The 20,786-nt window shown below is 40.3% G+C and overlaps 1 protein-coding gene across 7 annotated transcripts in view; it reads left to right on the top strand.

Annotated features, from left to right (window-relative positions):
* Window positions 1-20,786, top strand: part of CFAP221 (cilia and flagella associated protein 221) — a 115,623-nt gene that overhangs the window by 26,586 nt on the left and 68,251 nt on the right. For all 7 annotated transcript variants that reach the window (XM_073019614.1, XM_007964719.3, XM_007964718.3 and 4 more), the window contains one exon: window positions 15,526-15,629. In XM_073019614.1, the coding sequence (XP_072875715.1) occupies window positions 15,526-15,629 (104 nt within the window). The remainder of the gene's footprint in view (window positions 1-15,525; window positions 15,630-20,786) is intronic.

Below are 20,786 nucleotides of genomic sequence, written 5' to 3'. Positions count from 1 at the left end.
CCACCTCAGCCTCCTGAGTAGCTTGGACCACAGACATGCACCACCACACCTGGCTAACTTTTTGTATTTTTTGGTGGAGATAGGATTTCACCATGTTGGCCAGGCTGGTCTTGAGCTCCTGAGCTCAAGAGATCCACCTGTCTCGGCCTCCCAAAGTTCCGGGATTACAGGCATGAGCCACCACACCCAGCCTAACTACTACTTTTAAAGCTAAAAAAGAAATACCATACATGATGAGAAAGCACAAAGCTGATGGGAGACCATAAATTCAGCAAAAGGGGAATTCAGAAGGGTATATTTTCCCTTTCACATAGAATCAATTGGGACAGAATTGTCAGAGGTTGTAGGATTTGTGTTTAATACCACTAATTCTGCTTTCTTACTTTGCGGTTGCCCCTTACTTTGGGGCTGCTTTTGCAGTCCGGGGATAGCCTCTCTTAGGGTAGGATGAGACCTCAGCACATTTTCCCCAAGGTCCTGAAGTGGGCTGGTATATATTCATCAGACGCATTTTCCGTGGCTGGATTTGATAGTTGTAAATTTTCCTTACTGAGATTAAATTCCATGTGGGCACTTGCCAGCTACCTATAAACAACTCTGGTGGCTTAAGATCTAGTAAAATGTATTTTGACAGCCTCTGTAAATAACAGAAAGTTGCATTCCAGTTTCTGTCCAACATTTCCAAGTCAAACACAGCATCTGTAGGGTATAGAGGGCTTTCAGTTCTCTTTCCCTTCTGTAGGTTGAAACTGTGCTTTATAACTAGGTATCCTAACCATTATAGCTGGTTAAAATTGGTAATCACTCAATATCTTAAAGAGTATTGTAGATAAAATACAATCTCAATCTTCCTATAACTAAATATGGATATGCTTATATTAGATACAGAAATTTTATATTTTTCCAATCCCATGGTTCTAAAAAGGTTCATGTTAATTCATCGTGGTCTGTAGTTTACCCAACAGCATCTTCCTGGTACCAGATAACTGGTTGAAACTTGGAGCAGGTCCAGTCGGTTGACCAGTTGCTCTCCCATCAACTCATTTTCCTTGCACCAAGCTGACTTTAACCAATTGGTTAGCATGCTCTAGACAAACCTGACTGAAACTCACCTTGGGAAGTGATAACAAATCCAGGAGAGGATCCACCGTGGATCTGGTGGCTGAAGATCTGGTAAAATGATGCCATGGACAAGGCCACCATAGGCTCCCGCAGCAAGTGGCCCATGTACCCATCTCAAGGCTATAGAGGCTCTGCGGCCTGCAGGGCCACATTAACAACATTCACAGAAGAGGCTCCTGGCGACTCCGTTCCAAAGCCAGGATACTTTAGCTTCCTGAACTTTTACGTCATAAGTTCAGAAATTTACTGAAGGATGCATTTCCTTACTTAGTGAATCTTATGGCTCCTTTTAGAAAGCGTGGGAACAACCAAGGTCAGAATATGATGTTTGAGTGTAACCAAATTCTCCTACTGCCCCTGGAGCTTAAAGCATCTGGGCCACATGGGAATGTGCATTCTTAAGCTAGTGCTAAGAAGGAAGACTGATGGTGAGAGGTTGCCGCCACATAGACAACCACTAGTCTTGAATTGTGCCAATAAAGAGCCTAGGAGAGGGGACTGAGAACAAGTTGTAACTGGGTTAGAATGCTAGAATGCAGGTGTCAGGAGAAGATGATCAAATTGATATTCACAAGTGTTTTTTGAAACCCTTCCTACTCGAAAAGAAAAAATTCACTTGTTTCAGCTTGTCAAGGGAAACACTGCTTACTCATATGAGGGACTCATTTTATGTGCCTCAAGTTTGAAATTGATGGAAAGGAGCAGCAGCATTTTATGAAAGCATCTGACCAGGGTGACTTGAGCTTGCGACACAGTTGTTCTTTACTTTTACGCCTACTTGGGTGGAGGAATCCACAGTGAGCTTCTATTTCACACTGATATTTGGATAAAACAATTCTTGTCATTTAACAACAGCTTAGGTGGGTACACCCGTAGTCTCAGCTACTCAGGAGGCTGAGGCAGGAGGATCGCTTGAGCCCAGGAGTTCAAGGATGTAGTGAGCCCTGATGGTGCCACTGCACTCCAGCCTGGGCGACAGAGCAAGACCTCATCACTAAGAAGTAAAGAATTTTTAAAGAGCCTAAATGTTTATTATAGGAAAAATTTTTCCATACATTGTTGTGTAAAACTTCTTTAATTTAATATACCTTTGCTGACCTAATATCAGTCTAGTTACTCATCTTGACCCGGTCTCTTTTATGAATTTTAGCAGGAAAAGAAAATCATCCAACCTCTAAACTATAGGGATCTGTCATGCAATAATAAAAGGGCATACATATTTCTTCCTTTCATTTGCCGAAGTGGGTGCCCCCTTAAGATAGTCAATGAAGGGAACTTTCAGTGGAAGACTTGGGTTATTCTTTTCAAAATTTTCTCACAAAATGTTAAATTCTTTCTTGTGGTTCCTAGAGAAAGCAAGGGATAGACTGAAAAACCTAAGGTGAAGAAAGCCAGTGTTGACCTTATAAAAGCCTACCTTGAAAGTGGTAATACTCTGCTCTCCTCCCCTAGATTTTGTGCAAATGGGTCATTTGGTTTGCATGAGGCCAAGGGGTGGAGTGGTACAAATTTGGGAACAACGTCTAGAGCAGATGACTGTATGTACCAGGGACAGTGGTTACAGGTGGAACCTTTTTCTTGTTTAGGGTTTACTATCTAGTCTGTATAAATTCTTGGAATGATTCATTACATTCAACAGCATGTACACATTGTGGCTTCTGTGAAACTACCAAGCTAGTATCAGTACTAAGAAGTAAGAAACTGTAAACTACTATTAGAAAAAGTGTTCATGGATGAATTCCCATGAATATTTGAGAATATAACATAGGGAATTTCAGAGTCTGCCCACAGTACATTCCTGGAAGGAGCAAAGATGACAATTGTGGATGTTTTTTGGCCCTGGAGAGGCACCCCTACATTGAGAATGCTTTCTGGGTTCTCTTCCTCATTGCCTGCTTAATACAGCTGTCAAATCTGACACCTAAACACTGCACAAGTAGCCACCTTTGGTCACTGCTGCAGCAGCAGCCCAGGTTTGTAGTATCTGCACACATATGCATGCGCACACACACATACTCACATACATGCACTTTTAATGTAGTTTCTACCATGTAATTATATAATGCTTGTCAAAATATTTAGAATAGAGTAACTACCAACTCATTCACTGAACTGTGACTATAATTTCTCAAATAATTTTTAAATTAAATCTGCCCTAAATTTCTCACCCCAGATTCTTATATGCTACAATTTCAAAACCACAAGTATTTGAATTTAAGTTGCTTTATTTTTAAAAAATGGATATCTTACTCCAGCACCAAGTGAGCTTCTTGTTTTAATTACTGCTGGTGAGTAAGGTATTGGGACCAGCAAATTGGCAGCTGGGGATCCTGCTGGCTGTTTCAGGCCATACGCTATTATGGGTCATTTAGCTCTGAGGAAGTGTGGTTTGAAGATAGTCAGTGTGTGGTTTCTTCTGCTGCCTACTCTAAGAGAAAAGACTAGCAGCAGTTTTTAGTGTGCCCTCTTATCTTTCCCCAATAAATGCTATAGTTTTCTCAACAAAAAAAGAAATTAGTCTGCAGGATGCTTTTCATATCCCTTCACGTCCACCTTCGCTGCCTCCCTCCCCTCGACCATGGCTTTCATTCCTTCTGCCAGCTCGCCCTGTTCTCGGGCCCCAGCCACAGGCCCTGCTCCCACCTCCAGGCGGCCCTCCTGAATCTCCTTCCTCACCCCACCTTCCTCCATGTTATCTGCAACTCTGGTGAGGGGTAAAGAACTATTGTCAAATGTGTTAATTATATTTAATTTTTTAATAGGCATTTTATACTGTACGATTTCACTCATATGAAGTACTCAGAATAATCAAATTCATAGAGACAGAAAATAAAATGGTGGTTGCCCGGGGCTGTGGGGAAGCAGAATAGGGAGTTGGTGTTTAATGAATATAGTATTTCAGTTTTGCAAGATGAAAAAGTTTTGAGGGTAGACGGTGGTAATAGTTTCACAATAGCATGGTTGTACTTAATGCCACTGAATGGTACACTTAAAATGGTTAAAATAGTACATTTTATATTATATATATTTTACCACAATCATTTAAAAAACCTGTGTTTTGGAAATATGAATAGTGTACATGTGATCTCTACAGATGACAGATATCATGTCATCCGGTCACCTCTAACTTGTTCTGAATTCAGTTCCTGTCCAGCCTCCAGAGAAATGCCTTCACTTCCTTTGCCAAGTATGAAGAGGTGGCCTTATTTAATTCAGGTTGTTCCCTAGTGTCTTCAGAATTCTTCCTTTTCTTAAACTGCTGGGACAGAGGTGAAGGTGGTGGGGTAGGAGCAGCTTTACCAATAGGTGAGACTAAGTCAGGTTGAAGAGGGAACTGAACTAAGGGCTAGGAAGTCAAAGGTCAGGCCAGGAAAGAAACCATCAAGCCCCCTTGACTCTTTCATTCCACCTACTATTTTTTTTTTAACCTTAAACTAAAGTTTTATTTGGGAATTTTAACTTCATTTCTTTTTCTTCAACTTTTATTTTAGGTTCAGGGATACATGCACATATTTGTTACATAGGTAAACCCATTTCACAGGGGTTTATTGTACAGATCATTTCATTACCCAGGTACTGCGCCTAGTACCTTATACCCAGTAGTTATTTTTTCTGCCCCTCTCCCTCCTCTCACCCTCCATACTCCAGTAGGCCCAGTGTGTGTTGTTCACCTCTATGTGTCCATGTGTTCTCATCATTCAGCTCTCACTTATAGGTGAGAACATGCGGTATTTGGTTTTCTGTTCCTGTGTTAGCTTGCTATTTGATTCCCTTTATCTCTAATATTGGTCTAAGCTTAATCTAAAATGAGAGTGGTGTTTAATTCTCTAGGTGGAAAAAATTAGTAAATGCCTGTTACGTGAATGTTTCTTTATGTAAATTTGTGTTTATCTTTATTTGACTATATCATTAAAGTTTATGGGTCTACCATACTTCTGGTCTGAGGCCCCAATCCCTGTGAGATTGATTGTGTCTTTGAAAATAAGATAAGCAACACAGGAAAGTTCAAAAGAACATAAATTATCTTAGATAAAGAGTATTATTGAACCTGTTTTGAAACCTATTTTACCCTCAGCTCTTTATAGCTCTTCAAATTGTTGCCCGTTTCTTTGGGGATTAGGGTTTAATCAGACAGCTAATATTGTGCCTTATTTCCTTCAGTTTTTGTTGATCACATTCTGAATATAGCAATTTATATCTAAAGCTTAAATGAAAATAACTGGCAAGTTCCCTGACTTTGTTCCTTCTCTCTATGTGTATGCCGGTCCTTGAGAGGAAGTTGGTAACATTTTATAAAAGGTCTTGGCATTTGCCTCAGCTCCAGCTGCTATAGCAAATTCCCATAGACTGGGAGGCTTAAAGCACAGACATTTCTCACATATCTAGACAGAATTGTGAGATCAGGGACCAGCATGGCCGAGCTCTGGTGGGGCCCCTCTTCCGGCTTTCCTCACATGGGGTGGTGGGGAGGGGCTCCAGTCCCTTCTTCTTCCTAAAAGGACACTAATCCCATCAGGGGGCGCCACCCTCATGACCTCATCTAAACCAAACCACCTTCCTAAGTCCCCACCTCCATCATGGGAACTGGGGCTTCCACATGTGAATTCTGAGGAGACACAAACAGTCCATAGCGGGATGTTATAGTCCTTTTTTGATGGTTGCTTATTAGAGGAAATGCCCTCTAAAAAACTTAACAAACGAGGCACGAGGGATCAGTTTCAAAGAGAGCAGTAGGAGGGAAGGGGACTGCAATGCAAACAATGCAATGCCAGGAGCTTTTCTGTAATATTAAAGACCTATGAGAGGGGCTATAGTACAGCAGGTAAGAGCTTAGGTTCTAGAGACCTGGCTTGAAAACTCCACTTCACCATTTTTTAACCATGTGACTTTGGACCTCTCTTTAGATCAGTTTATGCATCTATAAAATGAGGATAATAATAGTACTTACCTCAAAGGGTTGTTAAGAGAGTTAGATAACATATAAGCACAACAGCTGGTACATATTAAGAGAGAGTGCCAAAACAAAGACTTTAAAATTGCCAAATTAAGATTGCATCCAGAAATGGGGTAAGATAATCATTCGCTGAAGAACAAATGAAGCAGGAAAGAGAATGTTCTCTGGTTTCCTTTTTCTGTATAAAAACCACCCTGAAGGTAGTAGCTTAATATATTATAACAACAGTCATTTATTTTGCTCATGGATCTACAACTTGGGCATGGCCTAATGGGGAGTGCTCCTCTCTGCTCCATGCACAGTCAGCTAGGGCTGGTCAGCTGGGAGCTGAAAGACCCACTCTCAAATGCCCCACTCAAATACTGGCTATTGTCTGGGAACTCAGATGGCCTGAGGGCTGGGAGTCTGGTTCTGTCCTGGTAGGTCTCTCCACAGGCTATGTGGGCTTCCTTACAACATGGTGACAAGGCTCTAGAATGACCATCTCAAGAGAAATGGAAGATACCAGTTGCTTAGGCCTTAGCCTTAAGAAACAGGTACAGCATGATTTCCACTGTATTCTATTAGTTAAGTAGTCCTAGAGCCCAGAATCAAGGAAGAACACATAGACTCCATCTCTAAGTGGAAAGAGTGTTGAAGAGTTTGTAGACTTATTTTAAACCTGCCACAACGTGTAACCCCAAAGCTTGCCCAGGCTCTGGATTATTTCATGAGTCTTCTGTACCTCCAGAGGGGAAAGAATGGCACACGATATATCATTGTTGTCCACATCCTTTGATCTGTGAACGATTCTCATATCAATGAGCAGTTGACAATGGAAAAGTCCTACTAAATTGACTTAACCCTAAAATGAGATCACTGGGTCTATTAACTCCAAGCTTCACTTGGTATTGATACCACCACATGTTATTGTCTATGTTATAGTTTACCTTATCCATACATCTCTATGGAAAGTCTTCCTTTTATCTTGATGTTTCCCTCAAATTTCATACAAGTGAAATAACTAATGGTTAATTTATTGTGCCCTCTGCATCTAGTCATCATGGACAAAGTTAGCATTTGTCATGCTTGTTGTCAGTTAACCTTCTTTTTCCAGAAAAGAAGCCAAATCCTATTATGGTAAAGTGTTCACTCTCCTCTCTAAATATTGGGATTTTTTAGTTAGAGAGTATATTTTAAATTAGACAGTATATTTCATTTTATGTTAAAATAAGTTCAAGATCACTTGTTCTAGAGAAAGGACAAGAAAAAAATTTGAATTTCTGTTAAGTCATTTTATTATATTTACTTTCTGTAAGGCAAATTTGTGCTCTCTTCTACTAGGCATACAATTTCCACATGATCGTAATATAAAAGTCTACTATTTAAAAGGTTTGAGTTCAATTTTATTCAAATAGGGGATAATTATTTTAAAGTATTTAATGTATTTTTATGTATAGCCTTAGCATAATTGATAAAATGTTTAAATAGTAAAGTAACAGGGATAAAAGTTGTAGTTACTTCCAAAAGCACTAACATCTGCTTGCCTTAATATTTTAGTTGCCTGATTCCTATAAGTTACAGAAGAACTCTAATTCAGTATCCTATTTACCTCTGAGAAATAACAGACAAGAGAGATATATATATATATGTATTTATGTTTCTTCATTATGTATCAGATTAATGGTATTTAACAATGAGAATTTAGTTTAAAATATAAAATTCCACCCAGAATAGGATTCTATCTCTTTAAATATGAAAAACTTCTAAATAAATTTCATATTAGCCCAAATTCCTTTTGACTCAAATTCATCTGAACTGTCTTTGATTTATGATTATGGTGGCCATGCAAACTAATTTGACATGCATAATATACACGGCAGTAGTGAAAGCAGAAGTTCAGCAATTCCACTGAAAATTGTACTTGCACTGCTATATCTGCTTCTGAATTATGGTACTTGGAATTTTGTGCCCTTAAGGAACTGTTTGTTTTTCCAGACTGGCTAATGCATCAGGAACTTGGCTTCAAATTATTATTATTAAGCAAATACCCTGACACCTTTTCTATGGGATTTATCAGAGCTGTGAAATTAATTGAAGATTGAGTATATGTGACAAATGGGAAAAGCCCCAGGAGTTTTGTTTGTTTCAATTCAGGAAAATGCAAACATGCAGCTTTTAGCAGAGGAACTGTGAGTGTCAGACTTTGCTTTGCTGGGACAGCCTTGAGCACACCCCTGGGTTACTGACCTAGGGCAACACAGCCTGTGTGGCTATGTGAGTCCACTGGCCTCATCTTCAAAGACCGCATTTGGGCAGTTTAACACTTCACATTGCACATTACCCAAGGCCTACGTAGGTTCTGAGGGGCATAAATACCTCACACGCATGTGTAACTCACTTGTAATGTTAGTGTTATCTACCCAGAGCTGGTAGAGTAGCTGACACTCAGTGGGACCTGAGCACCTATTAGGATGAATTGCCTTACCTTCATATATTCTGTTTTTCAGAATTAGGAAACATCTCAGAGAGTGAAGATTGACTGCATATCTCTAACAGAGCCTGATTTAAGATAAGATTTGTGAGTTTGGTAGAAAATCCTATGAAGTTTTCATTTTACTGTTGACTGAAGACCATACCCTGTGCGGTGACCCTTATTCAGAATTTTTATCAGAAACCTAGGGCCCTGAACATGAGTATATAAAGTCTGATGCAGGCCTGTACCCTGTCGGGGATCTCATGTGCTCACAGTACAGCTACGCTCCTCTCAAAGAGATGTCATCGCTAAGGAACAATGGTTTAAAAACAAATACCAGTGCAAATTAATTAGAAACAGGGCACTGCCTGACATTAGGAACTCTGCATTCAGACTGTAGATCTCTCAAAAGCACATTTAGAAACATCTGGTCAGGATGAAGCAGGGTGCTCACGCTGCAATGAACCTTTTTTTGTGCGACATTACTAGTTAGTCACAAACAAAATATAAAAAGAGACCTCCAAAAAGGCACACTCAGGCTCAGAAACAAGCTGAACAACTCCACAGGGCAGGAACAGCATAGAAATGCCGAGTGGGTGGCAGGGTGGAGCCACAGGCTAGCAAGCTCCAGGCTTTGAAGCAGTCAGGCAGTGTTGAAGACCACTCCATGGGGTAAAGGAGACCGCAAGTGTCTCACTGATTCCGGGGATCCGCACCTGGCCTGCAGCCAGGAGAAGAGGTAAGCTGCCCCACCTTTGCACTCCCTGTGAAAGGAAGCTGGAAACCTTCTGCTGACCTGTTGCCTGGACCTGGGGCCTTGTCCCTGGCTGTGGACAGAGGAAAGTGTAAAGGACAGTACTAACCAGCTTGTGGTGCAGAGGTGAGCCACGTTACCTGCTGGCCCAGTGACTGAGTTCACTGTAGCACTAAAATAGCTGGCTGGCAGGACCCCCAATATGCAATTATAAAATTGAATATAGATTAAATCCTTTTACTCAAAGTGAGCCTGCAAATCCAAATTCCAAAACACATGAATAAATCTTGTGCTAAGAAAGCCCAAACCCAACCATCAGAATATAATTGAATGAAATGAATTCTTAAAAACAGTTTAATAAAACTTTAAAATAGATATACTTAGGATTCTCAATGAGATGATTGAGACAAACTTTCATTTTAAAATATCAAGAAATTATGAAACAAAAATAGGTGGACATTTTCTTAAAGATCAGATAGATAAAAACAACCAATTAGAAATCTTAAAAATTCAAAATATAGACACTAAAAACTTAAATCTCAATAAATTGAATAAACTCTACACTGGACACAGTTGAAGAAAAGACTAATAGATTGGAAGATAGTAATAATACAAGAATTCACCCAGAATAGAGTATATAGAGATTACATTTTACATGAAGGGAAATTAGCGTATGGAAGCTAGACTGAAAAGCTCCAAGATATATGTGTCTAGTAAATTAGAGTTCTGTCAGGTGAGAGTGGAGGGAATGGTACAGAATAATACCAAGCTTTTCAGAATTAAAGATAACTGTGAAGATTTGATCAGTGCCTTCAAATATTAATATCTAGCAGGGTAAAGATAAATTTCTACCTAGACACATAAGAGTCAAGCTGCAGAGCATCAAGAATAAAGAGAAATCTTGCCTGTAATTCCAGCACTCTGGGAGGCCAAGGCAGGAGAATCACTTGAACCCAGGAGTTTGAGACCAACCTGGGCAACAAAGTAAGATCCCATCTCTATAAATAAATAAATAAATAAATAAATAAATAAATAAATAAATAAGAAAAAAAGAGAAACCTTAAAAAGCTGCCAGAGAGAAAAGAGTGATAATCTACAAAAAAAATGACAACAGTTCTTCATCAGCAAAAAACAATTAAAGAAAGATGTGGAATAAATATTTTCAAAATGCCAAGGGAAAATAAACAGTCAACCTAAAATTTTTCCCAAGGAAGAAAATAAAAAATAAGTGTATTTACATAAGAATTTCCCACACACAGTCCTCACTAAAAGAAAATTTAAAAGGCATATGCCAGCAAGAAGAAAAACATATTCAGAAAGTAGCCATGGGAATCGAAAGAGAATGGCAAACACCAAAATTAATTACATAGGTTGGTAAATTTAATTAAGTAACCATTTTTAAAAGTCAGTATTTTTTGTTGTTTAAGCTAAAGCTACAACTCAACATAGCATATACAAGATGGAGGGGTAAGAAAGAGTCTTCAATAGGCAGGTATGGCTGACTGCACTGTATTTGGGAGGATAGAAATGCTAGATATGTGTAGACTTTGTTGGGAATTTTCAATAAGTAAGACATATCTTTTTTTTTTTGGACAGGGCCTGTGCTCTGTCAACCAGGCTGGAGTGCAGTGATGCGATCTCGGCTCACTGGAACCTCTGCTTTCCAGGCTCCAGCTATTTGCCCATCTCAGCCTCCCAAGCAGCTGGGACTACAGGCACACACAACTGCACCCAGCTAATTTTTGTATTTTTTGTAGAGATGGGGTTTTGCTACATTGCCCAGGCTGGTCTTGAAGTCCTGAGTTCAAGTGGTCTGCCCGCCTCAGCCTCCCAAAGTGCTTGGATTACAAGCATGAGCCACAGCACCCAGTTGTCAATAAGACATATCTTTTAAAAATTTAGAGTAATAATTAAAATCATAGAAATGCAATCTATAGCTGCCAAGTCATAGGAGGAAAAAAAGTAGAAATATAAAAGCAATCAGTCCAGCAAGAGGGAAAAGAACAAAAATGAAGCAAAGATGTTTTTTAGAAAACACAAAACAAGGTGGTAGAAATAAGTTCAAATATATCTATTATTAATTGTAACAAATGAAAACTGATTAAATTCACCTATTAAAATGAAAAGATTATCCCACCTGCTAAACATTTTTTAATCCAGCTATATCCTACTTTCTGGAGACACACCTAAAATAAAACTTTTCAGGAAGTTTGAAAATGAAGGAATGGAAGAAGTATGTATACCAAGCAAATTTTAACAAAAAGAAAACTCCTTCATGATTAAGTGGAAAAAAGGCTTAGAAATAGAAGAAAATTTCCTTGGCCTGATAAAGGCTATCACAAAATTTCTAGAAACATCATTCTTAGTGGTGAAAATTAAAGTATTTCCAATAAAGTCAAAATAAGAAAAAGATGCTCTTCACTTCAATTCAGTATTATACTAGAAGTCATCAATGCAATGATCAGAAAAAAATATGAGAGTTACAAGAGTTGGAAAAGTAAATAGGAAAGAGTCTCTCTCTTTTTTTTTTTTTTTTTTTTTTAGATTTTATGACTTACACTGGGATTATAGGTGCAAGCCACTGTGCCTGGCCTAGACTGTATAATTTTTTACATAGAAAATCTGAAGAAATCTACAGATAAACTTTTACAACCCATGAAAGACTTTAGCAGGGTTTTAGATCAAAATCCAAAAGTAGCATTGCAATACACTAGCAATAATGAATTATAAAAGACAAACATTCCATTCACTATGTCACAGAAGCTATAAGATACCTGGTGCTATGGTCTGAATATTTGTTTCCCCCTCAAAATGCATGTGTTTAAATCTAACCCCCAAGGTGATATATTAGGAAGTGGGGCCTTTGGGAGGTGATGAAGCCATGAGGGCAAAGCCCTCATGAACAGGATTAGTGTCCTTATAAAAGAGATCTGGAGAGCTCCATAGCCCCTTCCATTATGCAAACACACAGTGAAAAGATGGTCATCTATGAACCAGGAAGTGGGCCTGCACCAGACACCAAATCTGCTAGCACCTTGATCTTAGACTTCCCAGCCTCCAGAACCGTAAGGAATAAATTTCTGTTGTTCATAAGCCACCCAGTCTATGGTATTCTGTGATAGCAACCCAAACATACCAAAACACCTAGGGAAAAACTTAACCAAAATGTGTAAGCTCACTATGGAGACACTTATAAAATTTGATTGAGGACATAAAATTAAACCTTAATAAATTAGAGACATACCATGTTTATAGTTTAGAACAGATTTCAATTTTCTCCAAAACAATGATTGATAAAACTGACTACCTTAAAATTAAAACTTTATGTCCAACAAAAAACACCACAAATAAATCAAAAAATAAACTATGGTTTGGAAAAGATACTTGTAATGCATATAATTAACTAAATTAATATTAGAATTTACAAATGAGGCCAGGCATGGTGGCTCATGCATGTAATCCTAGCATTTTGGGAGGCCAAGGCAAGAGGATCACTTGAGTCCAGGAGTTTGAGACAAGCCTGGGAACATAGTGGAAACTCATTTCTACAAAAAATTTAAAAACTAGTTAGGCATGGTGGTGCACACCTGTGGTCCCAGCTACTCAGGAGACTGAGGTGGGAGGATCACTTGAGCCCAGAACATCAAGGCTGCAGTGAGCTATGATTATGCCACTGCACTCCAGACTGGGTGACAAAGTGAGACTCTGTCTCAAAAAAAAAAAAAAAAAAAAGAATTTACAAATGAATAAGAGAACAAAACAACTGAATAGAGAAATGGGCAAAGGATATGCACAGGCAATTCACAGGAGAGGGAACCCAAATGAATAAACAGGAACAGAAACTTAACCTCAAAAGAATGAGAATGAAAGTGAAATGAGATGCCATTTCACCTCCAACAGGTTGACAGACATTAAAATGCCTGAGAATCCTAAATGTTGGTAAGCAACAGAAACTCTCCTATTCTGCTAGTAAAAGTGTAAATTGGTAAAGTGCTTTGAAAAATATTTTAGTCGTATCTAGTGAATTTAATATTTTTACTTTGCTACTAACCAGAAATCCCATTTGGGGTTATTCCTAAAGTAGCTGTACTGCAGGTGCACGTGGAGTCATGCAGTAGGATCTTCACTGCCACACTGCAATAGTGAAAAAATGCAAACAACCTAAATGCCCATCAACAGGAGAGTGACTGAATAAAGTGTGGTATGATTATATAATGGAATACTCTTCACTAGTTAAAATGAATGAACAGATCTTTACATATTTCCATGGATAAGTCTCAGAAACGTAGTGTTGAGCAAAAATAACAAGTTTCAGAGCAATATTGTTAAAAACAAACAATATACTATATATTTTATGCATACCACATATTGTATGCATACATATGTAAGTAGTAATTACTAGAATGCATGAGAATGGTAGAACAGTGAATACAGGGTAGGGGTCACTTATAAAATTTGATTGAGGACATAAAATTAAACCTGAATAAATTAGAGACATGCCGTGTTCATAGTTTGGAACAGATTTTAATTTTCTCCAAAATAAAGATTGATAAAACTGACTATCTTAAAGCAGGGAGGAAGAGAGAGAATTGGGGAAGGAGCTACAGGGAGCCTCAACTCTTTTGTAATGTTTTATTTCTTTAAAAACATAATGCTGATATGCCCAAAGCGAAAGATTTGTTAGAGCTCAGTAGTAGATAAAGGGGTTGTTATTTTATTGTTCTTTACATTTTTCTTTATATTTGAAATATTTCACAGATTTTTTAAAGATAGTGAATTTTAAAGCCAAATAAAAATGTTTTGGGCATAATTTTAAAAGCCACATGTGAGTTATATCACATCCCCAAAATTGCTGCTGATAAAAGGGTTATTTTGCTTCACACCAACAAATATTTGTTGAGCCTTTGGTCCACGCGACACTCTGGGATACACTGGAGACCCAGATGGACTTGGTCTCTGCCTTCATAGGACTCTGAATCTCCAGGGAAGGCAGACTCTGGGCAGGTAGGGAAGCCTGTCATTATTGGAGACGTCCACAGACAGATGGGTTCGGATGGGTCCTGCCCAGAAAGTAGAGCCCAGCTGGCCTGGCAGCTCTGCTCAAACCAGATCACAACTGTGTTCTCCTGGGAGTATGAACTGGAAGATGAGAGGGGATGGGCAGTTGGCAGGGAGGCCAGAAGCTAAAAGGATAAGAGGCAGGGTGAGCCTCGAGCCAGGAGGGCTGTGATGGGGTGAGGGCTCAGAAGGCGTGGGGTAGAGAAGAGATGTACAGAGTCAAAGATGAAGCTAACTGGTGGCTGAAGGAGAAGGGCGGGGGTGCAAACAGATCAGGAATGCAGGGAGAAAAAAAAAAAGAAAGGAGGCACTTGACTTCCTACTGCTGCAAGGGGACCCGATAACCTGCCCCCAGCGCTGCATAGGACGTAGAATTACCCTGGAGACTCTGCTCCCCCAGGCAGTCAACTCTGGCTGACTTGGATTGCCCTGATGGAAGGACAGAACTTTATGGGAAGCATGGGGCACTCCAAGAAATGCTACTGCTGCCACAGCTCCTGGGGTGCTGTAAGCAACAGCTTCAAGCTAGCTTAGAAGTCCGCCTTGTCTTGGGGTGACAGACCATTTCTGAGTACGTAGACCTCTTCCACGTTCTCTAATGGTCGCTGGACTTCTGACCAAATAAAGAGTACCTAGCCTACTTCAATCAAGCACAGCCCAAGTTGTGATTTCTTCCATGCTGTCCCATCCAGGCTCTGTGAAAGGCCAGGGGTCTCCCAGGCTTTCTCTAAGCCCATCTGTTTGGCCTTTCCTTGGTTCGGTGAGGCCGAACTGTGTGGTAGAGACTGCCTTTTCCTATCACTGCACCTCTGGAAGATAAACCTAACAGTACTCGAGGGGTAGCGAGGACAGTGGTGTGAGGAGTATGGACACCCAGCACAATCGACTGCGTTAAATCCTGGTTCTGCCACTAACTAACTACATCACCTCGTGTGGCACACTTACCCTCTCTTGTGCCTCAGTTTCCTCTTCCGTAAGTGGGGATAATCACGGCAGCATCTCATAGGATTAAAATAGTTACTACAGGGAAAATGCATGGGATTACTCCTGGCACACAGGAAGTGCCAGATCAGCATTGGCAGTCATCATCGTTTATTACATAACTTGAGTCTCCATTCCTTGCTACCAAAAGAACCAGTTATACAGAAAAATAATATCTTTATTTTCTTTTTTGTTTTGCAGCAAAAGTTATGTTATTCCTTTGCAGTGCAGCTGCCCTGTAGATTTTGAGTTCTATATCACTTTGATTCAGTCTCATCAAGCCTTTGCTATTGAGCCAACATCAGGTAAGGAGTGTGAAGATTTCAGGTTTCCTAGCTCACGCCTATAATCCCAGTACTTTGGGAGGCCGAGGCGGGCGGATCACAAGATCAGGAGATCGAGACCATCCTGGCTAGCACAGTGAAACCCCATCTCTACTAAAAATACAAAAAATTAGCCGGGTGTAGTGGCGGGCGCCTGTAGTCCCAGCTGCTCTGGAAGCTGAGGCAGGAGAATAGTGTGAACCCGGGAGGCGGAGCTTGCAGTGAGCTGAGATCCCGCCACTACACTCCAGCCTGGGTGACAGAGCGAGACTCCGTCTCAAAAAAAAAAAGATTTCAAGTTTCCAATTTCTTTTGAGTTCTCGGGTCAAAGAGAGGATTTGAAAAGTAGGTGTCAAGTTCTAAAAACAAGAATAAGCTGCACTCAAAAGTTATATTTTCAAACACATAACAGTAATGAATTTTATGCATAACTGACATGATGTAAAATGGAATTGGACACGTCAGAAAAATGACACTTTGGGATCATTTGTATCATGCAGATAATTTTTAATAATGTTCAGGTAAGTTTCTTCCAAGATCGAAACTTAAAATCAAAAATTGATCCATTTCCATTCTACGTTTGGCTCCTGGTGGATCCTTGGTTTTGTATCCACCTTATAATTCAATTTCAGATAAAATAAGAACCTTCTTTCTTCCAGAGCTTTTAGAATCTTAGTGAAGGGTCTGATGAATTTGTCTCATTTGTGGTGTGGACAGTATGTTTTTGCATGCCCCAGAGGACATAGATCACTAGGCTGCTAAGGACATTTGAAAGTGAGATTTTACACCTAAAGTAATCTCTGCTTCCCAGTTCCTGTCTTTTGATATTTAGGTTTGGGATTCAAGTATCTGTCCACAGTGGTCTACTGTGGTCTACTGTGGACAGATATTTAAAATTGTTAAATTTAAACAATTTAACAATTGCTAAAATGGTTTTAAGTCTATGTATTCATTTGTTTACAACTCTTTCAGTACTGCAAGTACACATTTTGTCCGACAAATGAGTGTTTAAAGCAGAAACTGTGAATTAATTCTAAATTATGAAATGTACATAGATTATTTTCTAGAGGACCAGGAGCCATTCTGAGATTTTTTTAAAATATAAGGTAACCACTGTTTACATTGCAAAAAAACAGGACTTGGTTCTCTTTTCAGAGAGAAGAGGCTTATTATTTTCAGCTGTGTGGGCCTAAAAAAGAAGGGAAAATAAGTGGTCACTGAAATTATACTAAACAAGATAATATTTCAGATGTTAAGTATAGTTGATATTCTCACAGTAGGTTTCCTGTGGGTCCCTGCCCCTCTGATGGTCCATAATTCTGTTAAGTTCCATGGGCAGAAGGGACCACTACAATTTCTGAGCAGTCATGATGGGAGCCGTTTTAGACAGGTCAGCGTGCAGGTTTACAGGTATGACTGAGGTGGGTACAGACAGGAGTCCAGGAATTCGTGGTGTTGGAATGAACTCACGTAGCACTTGAGATCTTGAAGTGAGCTAACATCAGTAACCAGGAAAAGGAAGAAAAACTTGACAGCTTATGGCCTAGCCATACTTCTCTGAAAAACAGTGACCTAAGACTCAGAATATTAATTTACCCAGAGGGTTTTGAAACACAACCTATTCAAAATCAGGGTAGTACGTAGATCATAAAATACAGCATTAAGCAGAATTGACTGACAACTATGTATGACACACTTTAAAAAATCATGCAGGCCTTTCCCCCAGTGCTTGGATTATAAAATATGAAGCTACATAATTCAGACAAATGCATGATACATGAGATACTTTGTCTGATTCATCAGATAAGAGTTTGTGGTTGTTTTGGTACTTTATTTATTACTTAATATTTTAAATTTGTCCTTTAAGTGAAATTAAATTGAATATACCAGTTTGGAGTAGAGAGAGAGGGGAGTGCTAGGGACATACACTTGGGTGTCACTGGGTGTTGTACATTTATTTGTACAGCCATGGGACTGGACGTGAGGTCACCTTGGGAGTGAATGTGGATAGAGAAGTGGACCAAGGACCACTCAGACACTCAGAGGACAGCAAGGGGAAGTGGATTCAGGAACAAAGAAAGACCAAGGAAGAAAATCAGGAAAGTGCAGTACAAAAGAAGAGAATGAAGGAAAGAAGGAAAGAAGCCCAGCCAGCCAGGGCTCTTGATCTTTGGGATCCGTCTTTTGCTGGTTTGAATGACCTGCATTGTGTGGATGGTGCTGCTGATGTGGCATTCCAAATTGGTCTCACGGGCTCTGCCCTTCAGCCTCCTTGGTAGCTATTTTATGAATCTCAGGCCATCGTTGTTCCACTAGTCTCAGGAACGTTCTTGTTTTGGTTCCCACTTTGATGATGTATCAGTACATCTTTGGCTGTTACACTTTTGAGGTTCCAGAATTTCACCTGCAGTGAAGAAAGCCTTGGCTACATGGAGAGTGAGTGCAGCTCTGACGATCTTTGTGCTCACTGGGCTCCTGACTTGCCAGGTATTTGGCTTGACTCGGAGGCCATACAGCTGGACAGTCATGGATGGCTTTTTGGCCACAAGGCATTATTGCCTCCGTTTTACAAACTGGGTTCAGATAGACTCAGAAACTGGGCTAATTTTACACAGTTAGCATGTGTATTTGTAGACACTGTTTCAAGCACGTGTTTGGTAACTGATTTCTAAAAGACTTGGGACATCCGTCGTCTGCTAGGTTATGAAGCCATATCTTCTCTAGGAACTAGAAGCATCATCTGTGCATACCTTCCAGGCATGTTATGCTGAAGTTTGCCAAATGAAAACACAATTTGAATCAAGCTATTAATAATTCTATTTATAAGGTATGCCCTCAACTTTAACTCAACTGGCCATCATTAAGATGCCGGTGTGCCCTGTAGTTGTCAAAAGCTCGACCTGCTCTTGTTGGGGCCAAGATATTCCTGAGACTGGAGAAAATGAATAAAAGATTTTATGACCTTCCTGTACTGCTGACAAGAAATCATATGCAACCAAAACTTCAAGAACACTCTGTTGATAATTTTGGAAGAGCCAGCAATACATGACTTTGGCCAAGTTTTTTTTTTTCCGTGAACTCTGAAGAGAAGTATTGACCAAGATCTTATTAGCATCGGAGATCAGGCAAATGGCACAAAAAAAATTGTTGAACTTGTCTACTTATCACTATTTTGTGATCCTGGACATTCCCTTGTTGTCACATGTGCTAAGGAAGAATTCATCTAACTCATATAAATGGTAAATTATAGCATTAAATGACTGGCTAAGCAAGACTTCCTTGGGGGCTATTGATTAGAGTTCTTATATAAAGTTTCAATAAGTTCATTCTCTCTTTTTTTAATTATAAGAAATATATAAGCCACTTACAAATAATTTTATATTTTGCATTTTCTTGTGAAATGCACATTTTTCTACAACTTTATATCAGTTTGAGAATGAACCCAGAGCCTCTGCCCTTGCTTTGGCCTCAAACCACTTTTTGGTTCTAGACATTACCTGGGGGCCACCAATCCAGCAGGAAGCACCTTCTAGCAAAGAACAAATTCCCATCCTCCAGCATGAGCACAAAGATACCAAGAGCAGGATAACCTGCCTGTCGAGGTTCAAGGCACTCTCATGCAGCACCTGCTCTGGGCAGCCTGTCTGGACTTGCCCATAGTCCAGTCATGCCATCTCAGCTGGGCTCAGCCATACTCCTGGCTGTACCTGCCACTGTGCTGTCCACACACCAGCATTTACCCACTTACATTTCAAAAGGGAGCATGTGCTGGTTCCTTTTTGCCTCTTTTTTCTCCAAAGGCCCGTTGGCCCCTGGCTGAGTTAGTTTATCACATAATAAGCCCTACCTGCGGGGTCCAGCAGCCTTTGTGAATCCAGGGCAGAGCCATTACATCCACCGGGGAAAATGATGAGGGGAGGTTTCGCCCACTTCTCCTCGCTGCCTCACTGTACTCCTGCGGACAGGTGAGACAGAAGACCCCCAAACCCCAGCACAAACTGTGCAGGGGACAGATCAGGATTGTCAAGGGGAGGGTAAGACTGGATCTCCAGCACACAGTGCAGGCCCCCATAAAATACTTCTTGCTGGTAGTTAGGACCATGATGAACAGCCTCATCTCAGAAAACATATACTGGCTATATGACTGCTTACAGAAATGACAACATGCAGGTCTTTGGCAAGGTTCACTTCCAGCAAGTAATGGAAATTAGTGAGATAACCAGCAAAGGGCCTCTGATAATGATAGCCTTCCAGGTCAGCAAATGGAGGAACAGCCGGGGGCCATATGCAGGGATGGAAAAGAGTCCTCATGAGAGGTAAAATCGAGAGATCAAACCTTTAAAAGATCTTCCAAAGCACCAAACTCAATAGTGAGGAAGGGGAGAATAATTAGGGATAGTTAATATATGAGATGCAAATGAGTTCCCTAGCTTTTAGAGGATGTAGGTAATTAATGACACACTGAAGAAGTCAGGAAAAGCTGGACAGACAGGTGGCAATTTTCTATCACATTGGTAGCAATGGTCAGTTTTACCTGGTGCTGAATATACCCTTGATGGGTGTCTGGTTGCACACAGCATGGCTGGCGTGATGTTCATAATTGCTTCTATTTACTGATTGTTAGCCACATGCCAGGTGCTGTGCTAAGCACATCACATGCACTATCTCATTGAATTCCATTACCCTGTCTGAGAGGACCATTTAATGGGCTGTCATTCTGGGCTGGTTGAGCTAAGTTGACCACAGCAGCAGTCAGTGAACTTCACCCAGAGGACAATGCCTGTACCTTAACGAAACTCTTACCTCACACCTCTACTGCCCATGCAGAAGTGCTTGTTCCAGCAAAGCTGGGAAGAAGTCAGAGATGGTTTGGCCCAGCCTCTCACCCTGCTGGGAAAGCCAGTGTTCCAGGAGGCTGGAAGAGAATGCGGCTTTCATGATAGACAGCAGGCACTTCTGCAGGTCCCACAACGCTGGTCTGGGGTAGGTGAAGAGAATGCGGCTTTCATGATAGACAGCAGGCACTTCTGCAGGTCCCACAACGCTGGTCTGGGGTAGGTGCCATGCCAGAAAACAGGCAACAGCAACAACAGGAAAAAAAAGAGCCACTCCAGGTGTAAATAAGTATAGGAGAAATTA

Source organism: Chlorocebus sabaeus, chromosome 10, assembly GCF_047675955.1.
Source record: "Chlorocebus sabaeus isolate Y175 chromosome 10, mChlSab1.0.hap1, whole genome shotgun sequence".
NCBI lineage: Eukaryota > Metazoa > Chordata > Mammalia > Primates > Cercopithecidae > Chlorocebus > Chlorocebus sabaeus.
Note: the sequence above shows the minus strand (reverse complement) of the source record. Positions and strands in the feature narration are given on the sequence as shown.